General features: G+C 46.5%; 1 protein-coding gene across 4 annotated transcripts in view; it reads left to right on the top strand.

Moving 5' to 3' along the window:
- RIMS4 (regulating synaptic membrane exocytosis 4) overlaps positions 1–16,380 on the top strand; it is a 59,865-nt gene that overhangs the window by 31,200 nt on the left and 12,285 nt on the right. For all 4 annotated transcript variants that reach the window (XM_054218735.1, XM_054218733.1, XM_054218736.1 and 1 more), the window contains exon 2: positions 3,929–4,070. In XM_054218735.1, the coding sequence (XP_054074710.1) occupies positions 3,929–4,070 (142 nt within the window). The remainder of the gene's footprint in view (positions 1–3,928; positions 4,071–16,380) is intronic.

The following is a 16,380-nucleotide window of genomic DNA, read 5'->3' as shown; positions in this document are numbered from 1 at the left end:
CTTAATATAATGTTCTACAAGGTCATACCAGCAGGACAGGCAGGGACTGCACAGTGTCCAGGTGAGGTGTGAAGCTGTACCAAGAATTTACTGTGTTCTTGGGAGATGCAAGCAGAAGCAGTGAAGATGAGAGTACAAGCTGATTTCTACCTCTGTACGTGTTTTTGCACTAAAATGCAGTCTCCGGTTCTGCTGTACCTGTTCTCAAAAGGGCGTTTAAAACCTGGGGAGGTCATTAAAAAGATTCAAGGGCAGGAGAAAAAAATGCCAGAGCATGAGAAACATAAAGAGCTCAGTCTGTTTAACTTGTCAAAAAAGAGGAAGAGATGACTTGATTATGCTGCAGAAGAGTCTTTATAGCGAGAACACAAAGCAGCTCTCGTGGTGGAAAAGGACATTAAAAAAACTGATGGCTGAAAGCTGAAACCAGACAAACTTAAGTCACATCTCTAAATGTCAGGTAGTAAAATCAACTGCACAGGCAAACGGCAGATTCTTCATCTCTTGCTATCTTCAAATCCGGAGTGGATAGCTTTTTAGAAGATACCCCTTAGCCAAACGTAAATTATTTGGCTGAACAGAGGGAAATCGAAGCGCCTGTCAACACAGAAAACTTGGCATAGTGGCTGCTGGTCCCTTCTGGTTCCTGGCGTCTGTGAGGTGCTGGGTGTCAAAAAATGTCTTCTTCCCAAGGTCATTTGGAGCAGAATCTGCTCTTCAGCTGTGTGTTGCATTGCAGGCTTGACCGGCTGCTTAACCTTTGTCGTTTACTGCTTAATTGGAAAAGGTGCAGGGAATAAATCTGGGGACGCTGCAGAAAATGTCAATACTGCTTTTATTCGTTCCAGATACTGCTAACAATTAAATTAAGATAAATGGTTTTGCCAGGCAACACCCTCATAGAGGCAAATCCTCTCCCTTCTTGATTTGCAAAGATATCGAAGCACAAGATGTCAGGTAGGAGAGGAGGCACAGCCCCTATACCATGCTCCACGCTGGCCAGAGAAGGTTGCTATGGCTTGTAAAATGTTTTTGGTCTGCATGCAAGCAGTGCAGCTTTGTACATATTTATTTCCTTTCCAGTTGTGCCATTTCTGATCTACCTTTCTCTCCAAGGTGACGGGGTTAAAACACTCTATTTTTGTAACGTACTGACTAAGGGTAAAGTTTGACTAAAGGGTTTGAGCGATTTAGGAACCTACGTCCCATTTCTGATGGCATTTCTGGTACTTATGCCAGTGTCTTACCCTGTTTCAGTCTTGACTGGCCACTGTAGTTTGTGAGCTTGCCTTTTTGGCAAAAGACTTTCCTCCCCTTCTGTTCGAGGGAAGCTTCTGGCAAAGAGAGACTGGAGGGCAAAAAGGCTGGATAAACCTTTCTCCAGAATAATGAGAGATGGTTTGTGAGATGCGGGAGTTGCTGTGCATCTCTGTCTGGAAGAGGAAGGAGGAACGAAGGATTCTCATCATCTATTCCTGTCGTCTTGTTTTCCAGAGTTTCTCCTTTTTTTATTTTAAATAAGAATATCCATGTGTTATAGCTGTAAAAGCAATAAGGAATACTAGAAAACCAGTCACTCATAGAAAGCCATCAGTGGAAAGCTGTGCATGTGGTGCAGCAGCTGAACTTGCCCTGTGTCAGCTGAACGTCTCTGGTACAGTGCTCTGGAACTGCCCATCTTCCGTGGTGCTGCCTTTCCTGGTTTTTGGTTCCTTCTGCTTTATGTCATTAGCTCTGAATCAGGAGATGGCTGATAGAAAGCAGGAAGCACCTTGGGTTGCTCTAAAGCCTTGCTCTATCCCAAACCTCCAGTTTGTTTCCAGATGTGGATGGACAGTCTTCTAAGTATGAATGTCTCCAGGCGTGTCTCATTAGATCAGGGAAATAAGAGATTTTTATTTTAAAACAGATGTTGCATAGTGGGGCAACGGGGCATTTTTAATTTGTTTCCTACATTTATGTCATTTACTGCTTTGACTCTGGTTGCCTCCAAGGCTCTCATAAGGACTAACCTAAAAGGTGCGGAAAGATGCATGTTCTGAGAGAGCACACATGAAGGAGGGATGGGCATTGATGGATGTAGATGACTAAAAGATTTTTTGTGGAGGTGAATGCAAGACAAATTAAATGGGCCATCAGGTCTGCCCACAAGGCTATGGGATGCTCTCTGAAAGGTACTTAAAAACAGCATCAGAGGATTCAGCAAGCTGTAGAAGGCTTGTAGAAGGTGTGTCGAAGGGGATGGTTCTGCAGTGGCTGGGGAAGTAGGTAAGACTGTTTCACGAGGCTTTGTTTTTATTGATGCCTACATTATTATTCTTGCCTGAAGGTTTGGATTTTGAAAGCACGTTAAAAATGTTTTACGTTTGTGTAACTTCCTGATTTATACAATGTGCTTCATGCATTGCTCTAGGCACACAAACAATACACACTGTAGTTAATGTTAACCCAGAACATGCATATTCTGTCCTCTTAGCCCATGGGGACACACATACACATGCTGCGCCATATGTGGGGACAGCAGCTGGTACAGAGCCCTGGGGCCAACACATTTACCCAGTTGGAAACCTCATGATACCAGAGGAAAAGGGACTTTATAGCTGTATTTATAGGAGAGTTTTTGTCTCTGCATTTCAGTGTAGGTATAATTTGAGAAGCAGGATAGGAAGCATTTCTGATATCCTACTGATTTTTTTTTTTTAAAGTGCCTGTTCACGCCAAGATCTAAAGAAAAGTGTTTTAGGTCAAGCAGCTTGCTACACAAATAACAACATTCCATGTATTTTAGACAGGTTCTTACGGATATCTTCATGTTTCCGAAGTAGTTGGTAAGGACTTGTTTTCTTTAATATTTGGGCATCCTGAGTTCTCTAGACCCAGTAGCTGAGTCAGTTCTTCTCCAGGTGTGGTACTCAAAACACTGTAGGGTTTCTGAGAGCGCCATGGGTCAGAGGCTTGTTGTCTGAATCGGGTTAATGGACGGGCATCTTTAAATGATTTAGATAATTCTGCTTTGTTCAGAAAACTTGTGGCAGATGTGTTTCAGGATGAGTGCTGTATGTGGGATGAAATCTGGAGCCTCCTAACACTAGCTAAAGCAATTAATAGTAATGGTATTCATTACATGTTCATTACATAAGATGGTTTGTTCTGGGAAACAGGCTGCTGGAGATGGAGGATGAAAATAGCAGCTGTTAATTTCAGAGGGCTGAGCCTCTGAAGACTGCACCCAGGAGGAACCAGAACCTACTTAATTCCCTTTGCGCTGTGGCCGAGGGCGCGTACGAAGGGGAATAGTCTTCTCCAGGGTTTTCCACTGCTGGTGCCTTTCCAGGTGCCACCAGGGAACGTTTTGGCTGTGCCCAGCTATTCCCCTGTGGCCCGTCTGGGACGGCTTCTGCTTTCATGACACCTCTGGCGTTCCCTGGCCTTTTCCTCCCCTCTGCTCCCTTGAGCTCGCCAGGAGCTGTGGCTCTTTGCTGCTCCACACCATCTGAGGCAGCAACATGGGATTTGAGAAACGTTTCGAGGCACGGTCAAGCCATACATCTCTGCTCTGCCCATGACTACTGCTTCTGTGTTCCCGAACTGGGTAGCTCCCTGTACAGCCAGCTTGTGTGCCTGCACACACCTGCGCTCGATGCATAATTAATTGGTACAAACGGTTGCAGTAGGTAGGGTGGTATGTATGTTTTGAGTTTCTGCTGAGCCCTGGCTTGCTGGAGCACTGGGTTTATTCCAGAGATGACTGGGGGCTGCTGATGAAGCAGGGCTGAGTAATGAAACGCTGCGTGAGTGCAAAATACTGCCTGGCTGCCAGATGCCAGGCTGATCTTCTGAAAGACCTTCTCTGCTTCTCCTTGACTCTGTCATGTCAAAAGGCTCTGGGAACAATAGCTGACTGTCTTTTCTCCCCTTTTGTTCCTAGATGGGGATGGTCGGAGACTGAAAGGAGCCATCCAAAGGAGCACCGAAACTGGGCTGGCTGTCGAAATGCCCAGCCGGACCGTCCGTCAAGCCAGCCATGAGTCCATTGAGGACAGCATGAACAGCTATGGATCAGAGGGAAAGTAAGTCATTGAAAGGGAGCTGGGTAATCACTTGTGGGATGCACTGTTCTTCTTATACCTATTAATTTTCCTCCAGCATGATAGATGCTGTGTTTGTCTCACTTGTCTATACTGCAGGTGTACTGCCCATTCAATTAGAGAAGAACGGATCTCTCTGCCTGCATAGCTGGCACATACTGTAGCTGTTTATATACTTTTTTAGTGTCCTCATTATTCTGAGCTGAAGCATATACCCATTACTTTTAACCGCTTTACCTTTAGAAGAATAATTCAGGGTGAGTAGCTGAGGCTCATTACTGGTAATAAATTATAAGCCAGTAGTCTTTAATGTTGCACAATCGCTGTCCATCTTCCCTATTTCAAGATAGCTTTTTGGTTGGGGGGGGGGATAGTGCTGAGGTGTCGAAAAGGATGCAAGTAGCGAAACAGTCATTCTTATATCAAAATACATATTTAGAAGCTTGTGTGTACTTTTGGTAACAAGCTTTCTTTCATTTCATCTGAGTTACAGTGTCCTAAAAGAATGTATTGTAGACATGTTTTTTGACCCCAAGAAAAGTTATAAAACGCTTTGCTGCGCTTAGGCTTTATACCAGAATGCAAAGCAGGGGATCCTTAGCCTAGAACTTTGGGGGCTGATTTGTCTCCAAGTCTCATTTTTGTATTTCCATTATTTGAAGACATATATGGAGATTATCATTTTATTAAGATGACCATTCATGGGAATCTTTGGAGGCAAAAAACCCCCAGTATTTAAAAAAGGGGGCAATATATACTGTCAGATTGCGTGCCTCTAGGTAGGAGGCCAAAATGTTTGTATACCTAAAACGTGCTCTGTTTAAGCCAAGTGCCACACTTGGCATTGCTCCGTACACTCTCTAGTCGTACGTGGTATTCCAAGTACACTCTACTGCTAAAATGCCGTGATAGTCCAAAGGCGCTCTCAATTAATGTGATTCTGGTATTAAATAAGTAACAGGCTGTAAATTAAGAGAGACTTTCTTTAGCTTTAGAAGTAGGCTAATCCTGGAAAGGCATCATAGATCTGTGCTGAAGGTTGGAAATAGTAATGAGGCACAGGCTGCGATAGCAATCTTGTCACTCCAAAGCTGTGATGTACTTTATCTCTTCTGTGAGCTGCTGTCTCTGGGGAAATATTCCTGCTACACCAGCACAGTCCTGTGGCTTGGAGTTCTGCCTCCGCTACGAGATGCAGAGGATTAGTGATTAAGTTCAATCCCTTGGCAATGTGGGGCAAGAATCTGCTTTCGTGCAGAGTAGAATTCTTTCCTTTTTATATTTACATAGCTTACCCTCCTGGGAAGGGGTATAATTCTCTGAAAGGTCTGTGTCCTATCATTGCATATGTTGGCGGCTTTGATTGCGCTTTCCTGGAGAGAGAATATTTCTGCCAACAAACTATTGCACCCATACAAGTGCTGTTTTACCCTGAAGGCAGGCGGCATGTAACTATCAGCTCAACAAAGAAAGCAAAATATTGTCTTACAATCCAAATGTCTTTATTAGAACAAGTCTAACGTTTGGTATTCCAACCTCGAACACTGCCAGGACATCCTCGCCAGCCCCTCTGCCAGGGGTGGGATGGGTTCTCCTCTTACTTCTCTGAAAAGTGTGATTAAGTGGTTCCTGGATGCATTGTTCCTAGGTGGGATAATTGATCTCCTCTGGAAAGCCGGTGGGAATTGCAGCTGGCTGTCTGAGCTGGAAGTGATAAGCAAACGTGGCTGAGAGTACAAAGAACTAAGAGGGCTCTGTTCTCTTGAAACATGGTAGGAGGGCAGTTTCTTTGCTTTCCTTTACTGCAATAAAGAAAGGAATTATATGGGGAATAGCTTTGAGGAACAGAAATGTATTCTCCTAAATCAGATTTTTCTTGACCTCTCTCGTTTGCTGGAGCTGTGTTCCCAGGGAGGCAAAATGAAGATTCATATGACTGTGTTAGCTGAGGCAAGTTTATTTTCTTTCTAATGATGGGTTTCTGACTGATGCAGATGCTCCTAGGTCAGAGAGAGTTTTCACCAGTGACTGTCAAAAAACCAATTTTCAGCAAGATGAGGTTGCCCTAGTTCTTCCTATCCATGCATCTCTTCATTATGTTCACACAGGAAAGAGAATGGATTCAAAACCTCATCTTCCAAGAGGGTTTGTTTCCCAAGTTCCATGTTTTTATAATCCTTTTCAATTCAAGGACTAAAAGGACAACTTCCAAAAGTGGCACACTGAAATGGCAAACGATTTAGTGAAACTTTGCTGCAGAAGGTTTTAAAATACCTGCTGTCAGTCGTACGAACGTGCTTTCAAAGTGATGCTGGTGGACTGCTTTCATGTTTGTTGTGGCAAGCTGGCTACAGCCAGCTACAGCTGCTCAGTGCCACTGCAAAGCATCCTAGTTGAAGAATTTTCTGTAGTGCATGAATTTGAGCAATGCTGCTTTTCCTGTGAATACCAGAGTGCATGAAATCCGGGGTGGTTTTTTTTATGGATAGGCTTATTATGGAGGGAAATACTTCTCAGGTATGCTAGACCCTTCTTCAAGAAAATACTCCCTTTAGGGTTTTACCTGAAGACAAAGTATACTGAAGATTAGCTGGTCTAAGGGATGTATCTCCTGGAATTTAAGCTCGTGCGCATGCCAGTAAGTGCTAACAATGTCAACACACTGCTCCGTTTAATTTTTTGCCGCACAAAAAGTCCCCCAGCTATATTACCCAGCTTTTATACTGCACAGTGGTTGTGCACCAGTGTAGGAAATTAATATAATAAAACTCAATGTGAGACCTTATAGAAGGGAAAGGTGATATTTATTCTAAACGAAACTGTTTTCAGTCATTCACACTTCTAGGTTTCGCTCACTCACGCTCTCACCGCCCCGTGCAGGCACCAAGCCTGGTACATCCAGGTGCTGTAGCCGGGGACCAGGGACACCATCTGTCACGCCTTCGCTGTGTCTTCTGAGTTGTTCTTCACAACGTGCTGGCTCTTGGACTATTTCTTACACTTTCTAGGACTTAACCGGTTATTATGGGGTGATGTTTCACCTCGGGGTCTTGCTTTTTTCAGTTTCCATAGATCTTAAGCCGTGCTGCTACCTTTTTGCTTCCTTGTCTGGGGGATCTTTACGGCGATAGCCTGCCTTCAGACAGGGTATGGAAGTGATGTGCTCTCTAACTTTGATGTCCTCCTCCTGTTGTTGGAGGACAGGTCTGCTGCTGACAGGTTGGTTGTGCTTTTGTACACACAGATGTTTCCTTTCATAATGAATCCAGTCCAATTTTAGTATTGGTTGCAAATCTCTGCAGCAGTGAGTGTTTTCTTCTATGTATGTACTTAAAAATCTGCATAAGAGGACAGTTACCCACTGTAGCAAGTGCCTACCAGGTAGTCTCAGGACACTGCATTTACTGCAGGGATAAATTCCGAATACAGGAACAACTCACAAACCAACCCCTGAGATTCAACAGAGATCTCCAGCTCCATCCTGGCTCTTGCACAACCTACATCTTGTTTTGGCTGGGTTTTGCTGCAGCTGCACGAGACCATGTACAACATTCAGAAAGCACTAGATTCTGGACTTAGGTGTAACTTATTCCTGCCAACCACTTTTCTTTCTGAAAATGGAGCAGAAAGACAAAAATGAACCTGGAACAAAGGACTGCTGGCTGCCATAGTCCCTAATAAGTGGTACTCATCGGCTTTTTTATTCTTGCTGGCTACTGCTGAGATGATTAAGTTATGGAGAGCTAAGGTGATTTTTACCTTAGAAAAGCACAGCAGGTGATGACTAGCAAAGACTTAAAGGATTGTTCTTGTACTGTCTGAGATGAGTCTGCCTGTCCAGCAAGGAAGCATCTTGTCATTAGCCGTATCATCTCTCTCCCCGTCGTGTGGGCAGCACCAGCCTGAGCCCTGCCTGAAGCCACCGTTGTGACGAGGGCTGGAGGCAGAATGCAGCCTGGCACTGGGCATCTCATGCCTCTCAGCTTTGTTCTGTCTCATGCTGTTTCTGCAGGCTACGGCTTGTACCAGTCCTCCCATCTGTGCATCCAGGGCTGGACCAGTACCGGGACTTAGGCTAGGAGAGCTACCTGCCCATCTCTGCTTCACAATGGAGCAGTAACTTAAAGGAACCTAGAGAAAATGCTGGCCTGGCTTGTCACCACATGGCCGTGTGAAAATTTGCTTTCCTTCACCAAAAATTATCCATCGTCATTTGAGAATTACCAAAAGACTTGATTCCTAAACACACCATTCAGGAGATTCATGTCATAGCTATTCACTGAATGTCTCTCTTTTGTCATCCAAAACCAGGGGACTTCTAGATTCTTTTATAGCAAATTATCTTTTGGGGTCTCCTTTTATCCAAGTCCTTTTAAGAAAATGGAATGAAATGTGTTGTTGATAAAGTTCAGGCTATGAGAAATCAAGACCTTTCGAGATGGAAACCGGGAAAGGCATGGAGATTGTTTCTGCAATATGCCAAGAAATTAGTCAGCCTGTTCAGCAACGGCACATCCTTTTGTGGTGTTAAGCTTGACCAGCAAGGCTCAGAGAGGATGCAACCTTAAGAGCTGTAGTTACAGCAGTAAGTACAGTGAATCCCATCTTCAGGAACCTCTTGGGAACAGGCAAAATTGCTCTCTGAAGACAGGTAGCTATCTTTTATTCAGTGCGTCTGAGATGACTTGTGATTGCTAAAAATGGAGCTAGCCTGGTAAGGGAATGGGGGAGATCTTTGTACATAATTCACTGTATAGTTTTTATAGCTCTGTTTAGGTGGCAGAATTCATACAGCAGAAGGAATCGGATACACAAGCGGAGTGTGGGGTGTTACAGCACATAAGACGGCACGTCACGGTGCTAAAAATGTTACAGAAAGTGGAGTGGCCAGGAGAGAAGAGGAGCTTGTTGAGAGGCAGAGACGGGGACATTGCCTGGCGGAGCAGAGGTGTGCGGTTGGTGGGGTTGGGTTGGGTTTGGGTCCCGCAGGGATAATTACTCGTAGAAAACCCTTCCAGAAAAGGCTCCTGCAGCATTCACATTGACTCTGACTGGGTAAGGGGCTGTGTGCCCAATCCCCTGACAACATAGTCAGATGCATATTGCATTAATAATTCCTCATGTGCACCATAAATATTTTAAGATAGGGGCAGTGGACGTTAAATTAACCAGTTCTGCCTTCCTCCTTAGCTGATAGATACCTACGTGGCTTCTGCCTGTAAGATGCGATTTAAAAGACCTTAACATGCAATATGGATGAGTGTGATTGTTATACAGTACATTACTGCTCCCTGAAATTGGACTTCTGATGACTTTTTTTTTTTTATTCTCAAATAAAATAACTATCAAATATGTTATCTGTCTCGAAGGAGACTTCCCCCCCTTCCTGCTTGTGGATGAAGGAAGTATGTGTTGCTGTCCCTGGTTTTTAAAAACAGCTGGAGAACTTAGGTATGCATTAGATGTAACATATAGTAAATTTGTTAGTTCAGCTGTGCAAGTCAAACCATTCAGTTGAATGGCTGTATTTAGGCGACTTGCTTATTAATTGCAATTTTGTGCACTAAGATGATAAAAAGTCTTTTAGAAAATATTTATGAGAACAGAACAATAATTTCTGAACCGTAGATGCAGTCACATCCCATGGACCTACTAGACACAGTGGAGCACCTCTTCAAGAGTGTATTGCTATTAAACGCTTGATGGCAAATAGGTGGTTTTGTGGATAGTGTGAATAAAATCGTGAAAAGCCCAAGACAAAATGTTATCTTCTGAAAATAGCTGTTCTCTGGGTGTGCCAGGGGTGGGTGTGTTGAAGCTATCTGCCAGCACCACTACCCCACAGCAGTGGAGCAGTGCAGCTCTGCAAAAGTCAAGATGTGCAAGTGTAATAGAGAGGCAGTAATTGGGGATTTGGTCCAACGGGGACACACACAGAATCCTCTCAGAATACCCCTCTTCTTGGCAGAGCTCCTCAACAAAAGGGTGTCACACCCAGCCTGTGAAGGGAGCAGGAGATGAACACCTTGCTCTGCATTTCTTCTGCTCAGACAGGGCCAATGTGTGGCCATTATTATGAGTTAGCACAGTCAACACCAGTCCCAAAGTCTTGTAAGACAGAATTAAAAAGTACTGTATCAAGGGCAAGAGAAAGGAAATATGCTGGTCTGTGCTTTGAGCTGATAGCTCACGAATGGTGTTGAGGACTGGTGTGCAAAGAGGAAGGACTGGAAGAAGGTTTGGAAGGAAAATGCAAAGCACAGGAATAAATTCTCTAGGGAGGGATTTTAAGAACAGGTTAGACAAGCAGCTGTCACGAATGATGTAAATAAAGCTGCTCTGGCCTTGGGACCTGGGTGTGGAGTGGGTGACCCGTGAAGATGCCTTCTTACCATATTTCCTGCGAGTTTTGCAAGGTTTTGACAAGCTGATTCTGCAGACGCTTGCAGCAGCATAATGGTATGTACCTGGCATACAGAGTCCCAGAAGCAATTTAAAAATAGATTTAGAAAAGAGGTCAGACAAACTCCGCACGGACAGGAAAAGAAATTAATGATACGTTTTCCCTAAATGTGTCTGTGCTGTTACATGCTCTGCATGCTAATGCGCAGCCAGTGACGGGTGGGGGTGTGGAAGAGGCTGAGCAGAGCCACGTATGCGGTATGAGAGGCATCAGCACAGGGGCTCTGAATTTTCTTTATGCCATTTTATATGGAAATCAGCATTTTCCATCTAGGCATTCAAATCCTGATCAGTTTATAAGTCAGCTTTGAAAAGCTAGTTCTCCATCTGAATATATCTGAAGAAAAGTGACCTTGCCTTGAAGGAACCAACTTCTCGATGCTTTACACGTGGAGAGGGAGGACACAGAGCTTTGCAATGGGTAGGTCAGGAAATGTTGCTACCTTGAGAGAACAGAGGAGCAAGCAGCTGGCAAAGAGCCTTTAAGCCACTCTTAAATTACACTACAGAGGACAGATTTCACATGCCCTGACCTACAGCACGCAATGCAGGAGCACAGTCGTCAGAGGCTGCTGCACAGATTTGCTAAATAATCAGGATCATGAATGTTGTGTTTAAAAAGAAGAACATCTAGGCAGTCTCAGCCCCGGTTTGAGCACACGGTTTTATTCTGCGTATAAACGTGTCACAAAAGAAGTTATTTTTTATTTTTTTTTTATTCAGTCACCTTTTTCTTATCGTGGGAATGGTGACGAGGTACACGCTTTGCGTGGGGACGCGTGCGGGCAGTGCCTGGGCTGTGGGCGCTGCTGGCCCTGTCGCCTGGCGTCTGCGGGGTCTTGTCTCCCTCTCGCGGGTGTCCGGACGACTGCAAGGGGAGCCGTTGTCCCCTGCTGTCCCATGGGGTGTCCCTGCTGCTGTGCCTCCACGCTAGCTGGCTGCTGTGCCAGGGACAGCTTGGGCTTAGAAATGGCTGTTTTATCCGTGTGTCTGAAATGGGTTTTGCAGTCTGTACTGAGCCTTGAGGTGGAACCGGTACCTGTGCAAACAAAATTAATGTTCGTGCAGGTTTCTGCTGATGCTGCTTCACATTTAAAGGGCTTGGAGACCCCAGGATCAGGAGTCTCCAGGGTGTCATTCTGCTCCTGCCCCTGCTCTGCTTCCTTACCTACAGGGTAGAGCCGTGTTCTGCAGGTCCTCCAGCAAAATGCCCTTCATTTGTCCTTGACACCCCAGAGGTGTCACTGACCTCCCTGTACTCTCTCTGTGCCTTCAGGTCAATAACAGTGTCACGTTCAACTTAAAACCAATTCCACAGCAAACCCCATAATCTTTAACTTCATTAAAATCATTCTCATTCAGCTGTCGCAAAGCAGAGCCCATGAATCATGATTAGTGCAAGCAGAGGGCCAGAGAAGAGATAATTAATTTCGCTTTCCTGTTCAAAAGGCTGCGCTGCCCTTGCTCAGTGGAGGATTTGTGCCCTTTAGACAAAAGGCTGACAAGTGTCACTTGTTAATCTTCTCTGTGTGCGGCTGTTTGTCAGCACGAGATGGTCCTGCCGCAGCCGCGGTCCCCAGGGCACTGCTGGTTATGACAGTTGCTATTTGCAAATCAGCTGCAAAAGGCTTCCACTTTATTCCTCCGGCTATTTTTAGCACTTCTTTTTAGAGTGCAATAAAAAAAAAAAGACATTTCGTATTGGTGATAACCAGGTTGTAGCGATTTTTCCCCGTAAGTGAGAGGTATGTTTGGTGATGGGAGAGGAGGGGCTTTCCAGGGTTGCACCAGTGCCTGTGAAACCCATCTGCTGGCTGTCACCCAAGGTGGAGCCACCACTGTCACCTGCGGCGGATCACTTCGGGAGCGCATCTGGCGTGTGGTGGTTCAGCTGGAGAGCCGGTTGCTGAATCAAGGGCAGGTTGAGAAACGGCTTAGTTTCTTCAGAGGTCAGGCTGGAAAAGTCTGCTGAGCGTGCAGCATGTGGCAGGGTGGCTGGGGAGGGCTCTTGGGAGCAGCAGGGCTGTGTTTAAAGACCTGAAAGAAGTCATGGTGGTCCCTGGAGCTCTTTGCCTCCCTGCTTCAGCTGCAGGAAAAGCAGGCGAGTGAATGGGGAAGGTCTGTCCCGCCAGTCTCAGAATCACACCGTGCGTGGCCCCTTCACCTCAGCATCCCAGCTTCTCTCCGAGCACTTGACAGACAGAGCTCACTGAGCTGGATTTGAGCATCCTAAATTTAGCCAATGCAGCTAAATGGTTCCTGCTGTTTTTAATTCACGTTCATACTAAATTTCTGCAGTTTTATTTTCCCCTTCCCTCTCCTCTCAAGGGAAAAGCAATGCCTTTCTTGGAGGTAGGTTATGATTTTTCCAGACAGAAATTGTTTCCATTCCAGGGTTATTGGCAATACACAAATATATGTCCAGGAATCGGTCAAAGCCAAGGAGCCTGATTTAGAGCTGCTGCTTCTAATGTCTAATGAAGCAGCACTGCAAAAGGTCAGCCTCTGTGCAAATTAGCAGCCAGTCCCGCCAGCTAACGGCATAATCTATTAAAGAATTTATTCCCAACATCTTCCCTTCCCGGTCAAATATAACAAGAATGGGGAACATTACTGTCTAACCTAATATTGAGTTTCATATAGTGCTAGTAAACCTATTAACTGAGGCTGTTACCCGAACTGCCGGAGTCTTGACCTTGGCCTGTGTTTTTAAGTGGGCTCTTGCCTTTCCTCTCCAGATCCGCCTCGGTGCTAGAAAGCAGCAGCAGCTTCATTGGAGCAGCAGCTCCGCTGCTCCCCTTGGGAGGGTCCATGCTTGCGGCACAGCCCTGGTGTCCCTGCAGCAATGTCCTGCCCTCTCGCTGTAATTTGCACTGAGGAGCATTTAGCACTTTGAGGTCATCCTGAGTCCTCTGTCTTCTCAGTCTGTGTGGTGGTAACAGCATTTGCTTTGCTGTAAACACTGCCAGTTGCAATTGGTTCACCTTTAGCCCAACAGTTCTTGTTCTTGTGCTTTTTAACATGGTTCTTCATGCTCTGCTATTTTGCTCCGTATCACTGATGTAGGCTGTAGCATGAGCTGCTCCATTACCAGATGCTTTTATTTTCTCCGGAGCTGCCCCAGCTGCTGGGCAGAGCCTTTGGGAGCAGTGTTGCCCAAAGGAGGGGTGAGCTGGTGTGTGACAGCACGAGTGGTTTCTCTCCATGCACGTATCAAGCACCGACAAATACTTGGCATCAGCCTTTGATGTGACTCTCTCCCAGCAGGTAAGGGGAAATGGTCTCCTGGGGCAGGTTTTGTGAATTATTTTGAGTATTCAGGGGCCAGAAGGGTGTCTCTTTGCTCTCCTGCAGCAAGTGGAGTTTCTGTGGGTGGTCTTCTCCCACTTTGTGTTCCCGCTGCAGTAACGCGGCTGGAGTTCACCCCAGAGAGGGATCTCTCTGAGACCTGGTTCTGGGTGTGCTGTGGGCTCTCGCAGTGCTAGGCTCCGCTTGGTCCTGGGTTTCCCCTCCGCTGTCCTGGTCCTCGGCATCTTGTTAATGAGCCCAAGCATCTGTTCTGAGCGCAGCAGTGAACATTTCCCTGAACGGCTGTGGGTTGTCTTGCCAGCTTGTTATTTACGTGCTCGTTCAGGTCACATACTCCCCAGGGTAGGAGTGAGACCCAGGCTTGGCCCATTTATCTTCCATGAGTTGAGGAGAATAAAGAAAACATTTACCTTCTGGCTGATAGTCCATTCATCTCCTGCTGAATCTTATGTCTTTCTTTGTCAGGTTTCCTTTTTCTTGAACTATTTTGGGTTCTCTAAGCACTAGTTTTCATTGATTTTATGACACTCAATGGGCAACTCAAAATTCCTGAGCCAGCAGGCTTGAAGACTCTCGCTGGTCCTCACGTGCACCAGGACTTACTTCTTCCCTCCTTGTGTGGGCAAATCATAAGCCTGATAAAGCCCGTCTGGCTCCGGGCTCCCCCTTCCCCTGCTTTCCCCATCTCATGTCCCTGTCCCTGCAGCTTTACCAGTCCTGGGGGTGTCTCTGTGCACAGTCTGTCCCCGGCAGCCTTGCTACACACCCAGCATCTCTGCCTTGGTCCTGCGCGCAGAACGTTGCTCCCGGAGGGGAGCAGATGCGGCTGGGTGGTGGGGCAGGAGTTGCGGACCCACAGGGTACCCCACGCTACCTCTGCCTCCGAGATGGACGGTGACACTGGGGGTGCATCTGAGGAGTCGGTGATGCTGAAAAGTGAGAAAAATCCAAGCCTTCTCCATAATTAATGCCAATTATAAATCCTGCTGATTCTGTTGTATCTCAAAATACCACCTGGAGTGTTTGCGCAAACAGTGGATGTAGGGTGAAAAAACACCAAGCCAGGGAGAATCCACCTCGTGCAGAGCCCCTCCCAAGCCTGTCTTCCAGGATGCCAAGGCTCCCTCCGCCGTCATTTCACAAAGGTGACATTTGGAAAGAGCTCAAGGGCAGGTTTTTCCATGCTGAAGGCTCAGCCCCTCCCTGCGTAGCAGTGATAATCAGAGCTGGGTGAGCGCAGAGGGGAGGTGCAGTGCTCTGTGGAAAAGTCTGGCCATTTAATTCGGTGCCCCCGTCACAGTGAGCTGAGCCACCCTGTGAACCTGTCATGAGGACATGTGCCAGTGACTCGTCCTCTCCAGTCCCGTGCATAGCAAGATGCTGAGGTGTGTGTGCTGGCTTCCTCGTTCCTCATATGAATAAATAAATATTCCTGTGGGGCTGAGACCAGGTCTGCAAATAGCTAATGAGAGCTGAAATCCCAACCTGAAATTAATGCTCTTCTGGCTGAGAATAGGGTTTAAAAAAATTTCTTCTTTTTAAATGTCTTTTAAATGTAACTGGCTTGCAGGGGGGAATCAATGAATCTTTGTGGCTGACTCAGGCTGCATGAGAGCCTGCGGTCCCCAGCCTGCCCTGCAGGCAGGGTTCCCTCTCCAGCTTCGCTTCTACCGAACATGCAGCCTCCTGGCGGCATCCTTTCTAAGAAATGAATTTGGGGCAGCAGGGAGCTGTGTCATGACATGGGTAATTGCTCCCTGCCAAGGACATTTGGAAAAGTGCAGGAGGTTCATAATTGTGCCTGACTTTGGTGTGCAGCAGCCTCCCCAGAGACGGAGTGCAAAACCCAGTGTGGTGGCCTGGGTACCCTGGCACAAAACCCCCGACCTGTGTTTCAGCAGCCGTGTTTCGGTTTGGCAGATGCCACAGTTTGGCAGAGGGCCATGAAGATGATCCGAGGGCTGGAGCACCTCTCGTGTGAAGACAGGCTGAGAGAGTTGGGGTTGTTCAGCCTGGAGAAGAGAAGGCTCCAGGGAGACCTTATAGCAGCCTTCCAGTCCCTGAAGGGGGCCTATAAGAAAGCTGGGGAGGGGCTGTTTGCAAGGGCACGTAGCCATAGGACGAGGGGCAATGGTTATAAACTAGAGCAGGGCAGGTTTAGATTAGACATTAGGATGAAGTTCTTTACAATGAGGGTGGTGAGACACTGGCCCAGGTTGCCCAGGGAGGTCGTGGAGGCCCCATCCCTGGAGACATTTCTCCAAGGCCAGGCTTGATGAGGCTCTGAGCAACCTGGTCTAGTTAAAGATGTCCCTGCTCACTGCAGGGGGGTTGGACTAGGTGTCCTTTAAGGGTCCCTTCCAACCCAACACATTCTATGATTCTGTGCCTGTAGGCCAAAAGTTGGTGTCGAATGGTGGCCTCGAGCTTCTTCCTTAACCATTTGCAGCAAGTGGGGCAGCAAGTTTTCCCACAGCCTGTGATGCAGCTGCATAAATTGGGTACAACTGGGTAAACCTTG

Source organism: Rissa tridactyla, chromosome 12 (assembly GCF_028500815.1).
Source record: "Rissa tridactyla isolate bRisTri1 chromosome 12, bRisTri1.patW.cur.20221130, whole genome shotgun sequence".
Lineage (NCBI taxonomy): Eukaryota > Metazoa > Chordata > Aves > Charadriiformes > Laridae > Rissa > Rissa tridactyla.
This window is presented reverse-complemented; position numbering and strand designations above follow the sequence as displayed.